General features: G+C 37.7%; 1 protein-coding gene and 1 pseudogene across 1 annotated transcript; both read right to left on the bottom strand.

The window, feature by feature from the left end:
- Positions 1-440: 440 nt before the first annotated feature.
- LOC134325613 (E3 ubiquitin-protein ligase TRIM39-like) lies at positions 441-3,840 on the bottom strand. The gene is given in 6 exon segments (XM_063007862.1): positions 441-1,032; positions 1,997-2,032; positions 2,175-2,400; positions 2,483-2,520; positions 2,593-3,045; positions 3,777-3,840. Coding segments are annotated over 6 exon segments (1,365 nt in total). The 3' UTR covers positions 441-484.
- Positions 3,841-5,723: 1,883 nt separating this feature from the next.
- Positions 5,724-8,597, bottom strand: LOC134325612 (E3 ubiquitin-protein ligase TRIM39-like; annotated as a pseudogene).
- Between the last annotated feature and the right edge of the window lie 3,593 nt (positions 8,598-12,190).

The raw sequence follows: 12,190 nt of genomic DNA, 5'->3' as shown, positions 1-12,190 counted from the left end.
TGTGGTAATCGTTCTTCCTTATTTTCCTCACAACATCCTGCAACAGCTTAAGACAGACACTCCAGCCGCGTTTGCTCGAGTAACAATATGACTATGAGGATTTAATGCACTAACAGTAAAATACTGATATTCTAACTTTTCACTAGTTCACTTATTAGGACTGACTGGTCAGTGAGATCGTCCAGTGCAGCATCGTCCTGTTTGTCTTTGTGTGCAGCAGTGAGAGTGAGCAGCTTCACTCCATTTTTATAATCAAACACAATGAAGTAAACAATTGTTTATTTATTTATGAGATAATGAAGGTCGATGAACAAGTAAAAGAAGCAGTTTAATTACACAGATTAATTAATGTACAATAACAAAGTTTATTTACTAAATTACTTTACACCTCTGTTACAAAATAATGGACTTTATGATGTAACGTTAAGGTTTGTGTTTGTCATAACAAGTATAATTAGTCTCATAATTTAATGATGAATACATTTTATTCAGTCTTTATTACAGGAGTGATGATGAGTGGTGCTGAGTTTCTACCTCCATCATTCAAACATGGACAGAAGTATGGATAGAGTTTCTCAGTGAACATCTGACCAGTATAAGAGTAGATATGAACCCTGTTCTCCACATCATAAAACGAGACCAGACCCTCCTCATAATCCACAAACACTCCGACCTTCTGAGGTTTCTCTTTCAGAGAGAGAGGGACAGGGGGACTAGCACCAGCCTCATAATCATCCCCATTCCTCAGAACCACAGTCCAGAATCCATCCTGTGGTCTCAGTGTAATCTCATCTTTCCTGTGTACAGACTTTCTTGCGACTCCTAAATTCCACTCGGCCTTCCCACTGACCTGCACCTCATAGTAAAATCTACCTGAGGAGAAACTCTGCTTTCCTAGAATGAAAATGTATCTCGTGAATCTTTTTGAGGTGTTAAGAAGTTTCTTCTTTTTGTTTCCATGTTTCACTTGTTTTCCATCATCAGACAGAATGAGATTAGGATGTGCTGTTTTAGCATCCAGAGTCACGTCCACTGAAATAAACACACAGTGAGATTAATAATAAATCATTTATTGTATAATAGTTGAAATAAATGTGTGAGCAGATTAATTAAAATTTGAGATGAAAATAGTAATATCTGTAAAAAGGATTTTTATAGTTTAAAATGTGAAATTAATTTTTTATTTTTATTTATTTTATTTTTTATTTATTTTATTTCATAAAGTGGTTTAATTCTTTTGGTTTTGGTCATGATCACTGTCTGCAAGACATTTACTATGTTCTCCTTCTGGTATTGTAAAGGCCTCTCTCTGATGGAAACCTGTTTACCCGCCGAGGTTAAGGATTAAAGTCGAGACTGCCGGGACAACGATGCTGCTCCTGTCAGATGTGACGGGTCTGGAGTAATTGCAACGACAAGAAATCACTACAGACTTTATTGAAGACTAGAGCGGATAACAACTCTATTATTATTTAATTGTTTATTTATCTATTTATTACCAGTTATGACTTTTAGATCATTTAATTCTGTGTTTGTATGCTCTGTGTAAATCGTGTATTTATTTAAAGTATCCTCCAGGCCACCCAAGAAGGACGGGCCCTGCTGAGTCTGGTTCCTCTCAAGGTTTCTTCCTGTAATTTTCAGGGAGTTTTTCCTTGCCACAGTCGCCCTCGGCTTGCTCAACAGGGGTTTTTGTATCTGTTGGTCCTGGATTTTGTAAAGTTGCTTTGAGACAATGTATATTGTAAAAAGCGCTATATAAGTAAAGTTGACTTGACTTGACTCTCATATTCCTAAAACATGCAGAAGGTGCATTGGCTATTACAATCTTCCATGGTGTGTGAGTGAGTGAATGTGTGAGTGTGTGTTGCCCCGTGATGGATTGGTACCCCATGTGAATGTTTGCTCCTGTTTAGCCACTGTGACCCTGACCAGGATGAAGTGGTTAGTGAAAATGAATGAATGATTAAAGAGAAGAACAGAAGCTGCTCTGTACCTGCATACTGCTGAATCCTCTTCAGTTCTGTGGAGAATGTTTACAACAAAATCATTGATATGATTATAAAGATGTGATTTTAATGTAAACACAGAATCTACTAAAGCTTTAACATTTAAGACATGAACTACATTTACTGTCCACCAACGTCTAAACACTGGAACATGAAACTGCTCACCGGTTTCTCTCAACTTCTCATTCAGAGTTTTACTGAGCTTTTTGTCCAGAGTTTTCTGTAGGAAGAAGAATTTTAACTATTATTATTTTAATGTTTCTTTGTTAAAGTGTACTACATTATATTTACTCACTTTGCTGAGCTCTACTGAGTGGTTGATCTCCTTAATCTTCTTCAGTCGATCCTGGATCATCTGCTGCACCTCCGTCTGTGTCTGACCCAGCTGAGTCTGAGAAGATAATAGTAAATGTTCAATTGCTTCCTTGTGTTTCATAAAGACTGATTTACACTATTTTACTAGTGTTTCTTACCTTCTTATTATTAATCTCCTCCTCTATAGGAATAATGTTGTGGTTCTTGTGATCATCTAAAGTGCAGAACTGACAGACACAGATCTGATCATCTCTACAGAACCGTTCAAAAGGTTTCTCATGTTTCTGACATCTGTAGTCCTCCAGGTTCTTCACAGGATTTATTAGTTTGTGCTTCTTATATTTTAGAACGTTATGATGAGGCTCTAGATGAGATTTACAAAACATCAGACCACAATCCAGACATGATCTCAGAGCTTTCTGCTTCTCTCCAGTGCAGGCATCACAAAGAACCTCAGGTTTATCAACTTCACTCTTCTTCTTGAAGTGATCAGCAACCTCCCTCAGTGTTGTATTGATCTTGAGTTCAGGTCTCTTGGTGAATTTCTCTTTACATAATGGACAGTGACATTGTGGACTCTTATCCCAGTGTTGTGTAAGGCAGCTCCTGCAGAAGTTGTGTCCACATGAGGTGGTGACTGGATCAGTAAACACATCCAGACAGATGGAACACTGGAACTGATCTTCAGACAGGATGTTGCTGGAGTCATGAGTGACTGTGTCTGACAAATTTTGCAGAAAAATAAAAGAAGCATAAGATATTTTATACAGTATAAATGCACTAAAACTTTGTTAATTCTATTGAATCTTTATTAACTGACAGAAGGAGAAAGAAAAGATTTCCAGTGTTTTACTGAACAGCCTAATTGTATTTTGTTAATAAAAAATACTTTAATGCTGGCAACACACTCCAGAAAAGTTAGGACAGATGAATGTTTATAACTTTTTTACAGCGAGCGTTACTATTAGTGACACTTTTAATGGTTTGGGAACTGAGAAAAATAATTATTGCAGGTTTGCAAGTGGAATTTCTACATTAATGTTCAACAGTCTGTGATCACCATCATCTGGTTCTTCTTATGAAGTGCTGTACATTTCCAAAATACAGTGGAAATAAAATTTCAAAAAAGGTTTTAGGCAGTTCTTTTAAGATCCACTTTCTTCTGGTGATGCCATAACAAATCAATTGGTTCCTGATCTGGACTTTGACCTGTTTGTTTTAAAACACACTTTTTTTTTTTTTTTAATTCAATGATTCTGTTGTTTAGTATAATTGTGTGTATTAGTTTAAGCAGATCAAACATGAAGGTCAGACCAGATTTTATAATGTTATAAAATCTAAAGAACAAAAAAACATCAATTGTAAATCCAAATCGAATACCACCCATGGATCTTACCAAACAAATATATCTGTAAACACACACATCTCTAGTATATGAACAGTGGAACTTACATTCGGGTGGTTTATCCATGCTGCTTGTGCTGCCTCTTAGTTGTGATAGTGCAGATTCTGCCATTCTGCTTTTTAATCCTTAGAATAAAAAAAAACCCAACATAATTCACTTCCTATAAAATCAACATAAAACATGAGGTGTTACTGATAGTTGGGGTGTTAATGTCTTTTCTAAATAAGTGTAGATTTTTTATTAAAACGTCTTGGAACATTAATGAATTAGTTTTTACCTCCTGTTGTGTGTTGGAGTGTTTATGCTCAATATTAAAATTCATACTTTTACAGACAGAAAAAACACTAAAGCTGATTTTAAATGATAATCTACACAAATCAATCTGTACTGATCATGTCATTGTTTTTCTACAGAGCTGATAATCTTACTTACATAAAAGCTGATAAAACTGATTTTTCTGTTTCTCTTAACCTGAACATCACTGAGCAAATAAAAGAACTGATTCATTCATCAACAAGAATTCACTGCTTGTACAGACAAGAACTGTGGGGAGAGAAACGTGGAAATATAGGTTCAGCATTGTGATGAGCAAAGTGTAAAACATTATTAAAGTAATTTTTAATGTTCAGTGTTTTAAATGTTCAGGATTTAATATTCTGTTTCTCTAAACTAATGTACAGGTTTGGTTACTGAGGTTAAATTTCTCTTTTTAAAGGACGAGTTAAAAACAAAGTTATATAATCAAGTTCCTTCTGCTACAGAAGTGTATGAAATGACACCGTTCATACCTTACCTGTACAAAGACTCACCTGTACACATTCTACACTATAAATCAGTAGTAATTAAGGTACGTACCCTTTTCTCTCTTGTTGGGGTGTCAGAACTGGCTGTTTTATGCTGTTTTTTCTGCTGAAACTGTAATTAAATTCAGTACAGATTAAGGAGAAGTGTTCCTGGTTGAAGTGTGTTCTGAGTTTCACTTTTATTTACTTGTGTGTTTATTTACTAATGTCACCTCCTCCCTGTAGCAAGTCTACAGAAGAGCAGTTTTTAGTTTTTCATTACACTAAAACTTTATTTACCAACATCCTCATAATCGTGAATAATATTATTATTAATACTAATACTAATACTAATACTAATACTAATAATAAAAAAACACCTCCATATTAATAACACAGTGTTTAGGTTGTTGTGTCTCATATACAAAATACATGCACACTAAGAGATCCCAAATTTTGCAGTCTTGTTGAACCTCAACCTACTTAAATAAAAGCTTGCTGAAATGTGAAGTAGCTTAACATTCTCAACAAGAGGCACAGTCATGCTGGAACAGGCTTGTATTAAAAAACACAATGTTTTTATTACATTTTATATAATCAACAAAACATTTTGTTTTAGCCTATAATAGTACCAACACAACTAGAGGTCATCGTGGAAAAATAAGGTCAGATGATTAAAGCAGATTACAGTTGACTGGATTGAAGAATTGATAAGCACCATCGTGGGTTCCTACAGCAGAATATCAGCAGAAGAACAAAGAACAGGACTGTGGGCCTCCCTTTATACTGCTCTAGTCATATTACAGTTTCAGCTCTTTCTCTAAAGCTTGGGTGTAAGCCGTTCTGTGGTAATCGTTTCTCCTTATTTTCCTCACAACATCCTGCAACAGCTTAAGACAGACACTGCAGCCGCGTTTGCTCGAGTAACAATATGACTATGAGGATTTAATGCACTAACAGTAAAATACTGATATTCTAACTTTTGCACTAGAAGCTTCACTTATTAGGACTGACTGGTCAGTGAGATCGTCCAGTGCAGCATCGTCCTGTTTGTCTTTGTGTGCAGCAGTGAGAGTGAGCAGCTTCACTCCATTTTTATAATCAAACACAATGAAGTAAACAATTGTTTATTTATTTATGAGATAACGAAGGTCGATGAACATTTATTGGAGTAAAAGAAGCAGTTTAATTACACAGATTAATTAATGTACAATAACAAAGTTTATTTACTAAATTACTTTACACCTCTGTTACAAAATAATGTACTTCATGATGTAACGTTAAGGTTTTTTTTTTTTACTGAAGAATTAATTTTATTCAGTGTTTATTACAGGAGTGATGATGAGTGGTGCTGAGTTTTTACCTCCATCATTATTACCAGGACAGAAGTATGGATAGAGTTTCTTAGTGAATATCTGACCAGTATAAGAGTAGATATGAACCCTGTTCTCCACATCATAAAACGAGACCAGACCCTCCTCATAATCCACAAACACTCCGACCTTCTGAGGTTTCTCTTTCAGAGAGAGGAGGACAGAGGGATCAGCATAAGCTTTATACTCATTCCTGTTCCTCAGAATTACAGACCAGAATCCATCCTGAGGTCTCAGTGTAATCTCATCTTTCCTGTTTACAGACTCTCTGGCGACTCCTAAACTCCACTCGGTCGTCCCACTGACCTGCACCTCAAAGTAAAATCTACCTGAGGAGAAACTCTGCTTTCCTAAGATGAAAATGTAGCTCATGAATCTTTTTGGGGTGTCGGGGAGATTCTGCTCTGTGTTTCCATGTTTTACTTGTTTTCCATCATCAGACAGAACAAGTTTAGGATTTGCTGTGTCAGGATCCAGAGTCACGTCCACTGAAATAAACACACAGTATGTAAGATCACTATTAAATCGTTTATTATATCACACTGTATTCGTATCAAAATGGGTTCATTCTTTTAATCATGATCACTGTCATATTCCAAAAACATGCAGAAGGTGCATTGGCTATTACAATCTTCCATGGTGTGTGAGTGAGTGAATGTGTGAGTGTGTGTTACCCCGTGATGGATTGGTACCCTGGTGAATGTTTGCTCCTGTTTAGCCACTGTGACCCTGACCAGGATGAAGTGGTTAGTGAAAATGAATGAATGAATAAAGAGAAGAACAGAAGCTGCTCTGTACCTGCATACTGCTGAATCCTCTTCAGTTCTGTGGAGACTGTTTACAACAAAATCATTGATATGATTATAAAGATGTGATTTTAATGTAAACACAGAATCTACTAAAGCTTTAACATTTAAGACATGAACTACATTTACTGTCCACCAACGTCTAAACACTGGAACATGAAACTTCTCACCTGTTTCTCTCAACTTCTCATCCAGAGTTTTATCAAGTTTCTCGTTCAGAGTTTTCTGAAGCTGAGAGAGAGATGTTCTCAGAGTCTCCACATCTGGATCAGTGTTGATACTAATATCGGTCCAGTTCTTGGTAGTTGGAGGGCTGCAGATTGTTGGATAAACCTACAGCAGGTCAGGAAAGAAGAAAAATTTCTCAGTATAGTGAAAGATGTTCAGTGATGTTCTGCAGCAGCTTTGAGCAGATAGAAGAACACTGAGCAGATAGAGGAACACTGACAGATAAAGGAACACTGAGCAGATAGAGGAACACTGAGCAGATAGAGGAACACTGAGCAGATAGAGGAACACTGACAGATCGTGGAACACTGACAGATAGAGGAACACTGACAGATAGAGGAACACTGAGCAGATAGAGGAACATTGAGTAGATAGAGGAACACTGAGCAGACAGAGGAACACTGACTGATAGAGGAACACTGACAGACAGAGGAACACTGAGCAGATAGAGGAACATTGAGTAGATAGAGGAACACTGAGCAGACAGAGGAACACTTACAGATAGATGAACACTGACAGATAGAGGAACACTGAGCAGATAGAGGAACACTGAGCACATAGAGGAACACTGACAGATAGAGGAACACTGACCTGTAGAAGGCTGAGATGTTCCTCAGTGTTCAGAAGCTTCTCCAGTTCAGTTTCTCTCCTCTGTAGTTCAGTGATTTCCTGCTGCAGATCTTTAATGAATCGTTCAGCCTGATTTTCTACGACTTTCTGCTTCTCTTCCATCATCTTCAGCGTCTCAGTCTGACTCTTCTCAATGGAGTGAATCAGATCAGTGAAGGTTTTAATGCTGTCAGATTTTTCTTTCTCTGTGTTTTTCTGTAGGAAGAAGAATTTTATTTTAACTATTATTATTTTAATGTTTCTTTGTTAAAGTGTACTACATTATATTTACTCACTTTGCTGAGCTCTACTGAGTGGTTGATCTCTTTGATCTTCTTCAGTTGATCCTGGATCATCTGCTGCACCTCCGTCTGTGTCTGACCCAGCTGAGTCTGAGAAGATAATAGTAAATGTTCAATTGCTTCCTTGTGTTTCATAAAGACTGATTTACACTATTTTACTAGTGTTTCTTACCTTCTTCTTATTATTATCTCCTCCTCTATAGGAATAATGTTGTGGTTCTTGTGATCTCCCTCAGTGCAGAACTGACAGACACAGATCTGATCATCTATACAGAACTGTTCGAAAGGTTTCTCATGTTCCTGACATGTGTAGTCCTCCAGGTTCTTCACAGGATTTATAAGTTTGTGTTTCTTTTATTTTACATTAATGTCAGGCTCCAGATGAGACTCACAGAAAGTCACACCACAATCCAGACATGATCTCAGAGCTTTCTGCTTCTCTCCAGTGCAGACATCACACAGAACCTCAGGTTCATCAACTTGACTTTTATTTTTGAAGTGATCAGCAACCTCCCTCAGTGTTGTATTGATCTTGAGTTCAGGTCTCTTGGTGAATTTCTCTTTACATAATGGACAGTGACATTGTGGACTCTTATCCCAGTGTTGTGTAAGGCAGCTCCTGCAGAAGTTGTGTCCACATGAGGTGGTGACTGGATCAGTAAACACATCCAGACAGATGGAACACTGGAACTGATCTTCAGACAGGATGTTGCTGGAATCATGAGCGACTGCAGATTTTGCAGAAACATAAAAGGAGCATAAGATCATTTATACACTTTATACAACTGAACACATTTACCTCAACATTCAGCAGAAACTATATATACTGTATATACACCAATCAGCCATAACATTAAAACCACCTCCTTGTTTCTACACTCACTGTCCATTTTATCAGCTCCACTTACCATATAAAAGCACTTTGTAGTTCTACAATTACTGACTGTAGTCCATCTGTTTCTTTACATACCTTTTTTACCTGCTTTCACTCTGTTATTCAATGGTCAGGACACCCACAGGACCCCCACAGAGCAGGTATTATTTAGGTGCTGGATGATTCCCAGCACTGCAGTGACACTGACATGGTGGTGGTGTGTTAGTGTGTGTTGTGCTGGTATGAGTGGATCAGACACAGCAGCGCTGCTGGAGTTTTTAAACACCGTGTCCACTCACTGTCCACTCTGTTAGACACTCCTACCTAGTTGGTCCACCTTGTAGATGTAAAGTCAGAGACGATCGCTCATCTATTGCTGCTGTTTGAGTCGGTCATCTTCTAGACCTTCATCAGTGGTCACAGGACGCTGCCCACGGGGCGCTGTTGGCTGGATATATTTGGTTGGTGGATGATTCTCAGTCCAGCAGTGACAGTGAGGTGTTTAAAAACTCCAGCAGTGCTGCGGTGTCTGATCCACTCATACCAGCACAACACACACTAACACACCACCACCATGTCAGTGTCACTGCAGTGCTGAGAATCATCCACCACCTAAATAATACCTGCTCTGTGGGGGTCCTGTGGGGGTCCTGACCATTGAAGAACAGGGTGAAAGCAGGTATACAGAGAAACAGATCAGTAATTGTAGAACTACAAAGTGCTTCTATATGGTAAGTGGAGCTGATAACATGGACAGTGAATGTAGAAACAAGGAGGTGGTTTTAATGTTATGGCTGATCGGTGTACATATACAGTATATATATATATTCCATTTATATTGCAAACAGCATTTCCAAAAAAGTTTGAACATTTTGTAAAATACAGAGAAAAGAAGAATCTGTGATTTGTTAATTCTCTTGAATCTGTATTAAATTGATCTCCAGTGTTTTTACTGACCAACCTAAATGTATTTAGTTTATATAAAAGTACAAGTAACACACTTGCATTGTTTACAGAATTTCCAAAACAACTTAATTGAGTTTTTTAATCAGATCAAATGATTGGATGAGAATCAGACCAGATTTTATGATGAAATAATACAGAAATCCAGGTTGATTCTGAAGGAAAAGGAACAAAAAAAGAACATCAACTCTGAATCTAAGTGTCAAAAATACCACCCATGTCTCTTACCTAACAAATATTGTATAAACAGTGAAACTTAAACTCAGGTGGTTTATCCATGCTCCTTGTGCTGCCTCTCCTTAGTCGTGGTGGTGAAGATTCTGCCATTCTGCTTTTTAATCCTTAGATGAATAAAACCACATCACTTAGTTCCTATAAAATCAATATAAAACATGAGGTGTTACTGATAGTTGGGGTGTTAATGTGTTTTCTAAATAAGTGTAGATTTTTAATAAAACGTCTCTGAACATTAATGAATTAGTTTTTACCTCCTGTTGTGTGTTGGAGTGTTTATGCTCAATATTAAAATTCATACTTTTACAGACAGAAAAAAACACTACAGCCGCTTTTAAATGATAATCTGCACAAATTCATCTCTACTGGTCATGACTGTTTTTCTACTGAGCTGATAACCTTACTTACATAAAAACAGATACAACATATTTTTCTGTTTCTCTTAACCTGCATGTTGTGTTCTGTATTCAGTATTCATGTATTGTGTTACATTTGGAAAAGTACATGTTCATAAATACTGTTACTTGGCTTCACCAGTTGGTGGCACTGTTAGAAAAGGTAATAAGAAGGATATGCAGAACATGATGAAGGATAAGTATGGTGGATAATAAAGAGCAGTGATCACTTGTGTTCTTGGACTGTTGTTTACTTAAACTAGAGAAATGAAATGTTCACTATAGAAGCACTTCTGTAAGTCGCTCTGGATAAGAGCATCTGCTAAATGCAGAAAATGTAAATATAAATATAAATGTAAATCACGCTTGCTGTCGTGTGCATTATTTTAATTACTTGCTTTTACGGTTAGCGTACCAAGACACAACAAACTGGTGATGAGGATGGCAGTCCCTCTACCTCCACCTTTCCTTCAGTGCCCGGGTGAGCCCGCAATACCATTTGCAATGTGGATGAAGACGTTCAAGAATTACTTAATTGTAGTTAATGCAGAGGGAGATGACTGGCCAGACACCCGAAAACATGCAAGTTTACTTTATTGTCTTGGCAGAGAGAGCAACGGCCGGATGAAACCACTGCACTGTGTGTAGCGGCTCTACGTGATATTACATCGCTATGTGATTTCGGAGATAAAGAAGACGAGATGTTAAGAGATCAGATTGTGGAAAAAGCATGCAGTCATCGCATTCGTGAACGTTTGTTGCTCAAATTAGATTTGACTCTAGAGAAAACTATACAGATTGCGGCGCAAGTGGAAAATGCTGTAGCAAATGCTAGCATGTTTAAGCAGCCGGTGGAGCATGCGGTACAAGCATTACATGCTAAGCAAACGTCCAAGAGCAATCATAAAAAAAAGTCAAGGAAAATCTGATGTTCACAGTGGTTCACGGACAGCATGTAAACGTTACAGATGTGATTCAAATAATCATTTAGCTAACTCAACGATGTGTCCTGCACTTAAGAAAACATGTAAATTGTGCAGTAAAATTTGACATTTTGCTAAGGTGTGTCGTTCAGCTGCTAAACAGCAGTTTAGAGAAATAGAAGTTCCAGAACTGACTGTACTCTACATGAACAATTCAGCCCCTGCTGCAAATAAGATTTCATGTACAATTGAATTAGACACAAAAAAGGGTACACAGCTTCTCCAACTGGTGGTTGATACTGGATCATCTGTGTCACTCCTGCCTCTGGACATTTATCAGAAATACTTTGATGACCTTCCATTGTTATCCAGCAACATACAACTGGTTAGATACTCACAAGATAAGTTACCTGTACTAGGACACTTCAACACAAAAGTGAAACATGAGGACTGTTCTGTCCCTGCTACATTCTATATTGTAAGAACGGGAACACCCCTACTTGGTATGGATTTAATAACTTCGCTAAAAATCTGCATTTCAGGCAACAAAGTACTTTCTTCAGTTCAACCAGTTAGCGAGGTCTCCAAAAAGCCTGTGCTCGGCTGTGCAAGAACTTTGTGCATAAAGTAAAACTATGACAGAGTGTTACGCCTGTGCAACAAAAACTTCGATGTCTACCCTTTTCAGTCAGAGAGGCAGTATCCAAAGAATTGAACTACTTGCTAGAAGCTGACATCATTGAGAGAACTAATGCATCAGGCTGGGTCACTCAGAAAAAGTCTAGTGGAATTAGGATGTGCGTGGACCTCAGGGAGCCTAATAAAGCTGTCATTGTGGATAGTTATCTAATACCACACACTGAGGAACTGTTTTCACAACTGAGGGGAGCCACAATGTTTTCTACTACAGACCTGGCAAACGCTTATCACCAAGTTCCACTACATGAAGATAACTAAGAGACTTGACGGCAT

Source organism: Trichomycterus rosablanca, chromosome 13 (genome assembly GCF_030014385.1).
Source record: "Trichomycterus rosablanca isolate fTriRos1 chromosome 13, fTriRos1.hap1, whole genome shotgun sequence".
Classification (NCBI taxonomy): domain Eukaryota; kingdom Metazoa; phylum Chordata; class Actinopteri; order Siluriformes; family Trichomycteridae; genus Trichomycterus; species Trichomycterus rosablanca.
This window is presented reverse-complemented; position numbering and strand designations above follow the sequence as displayed.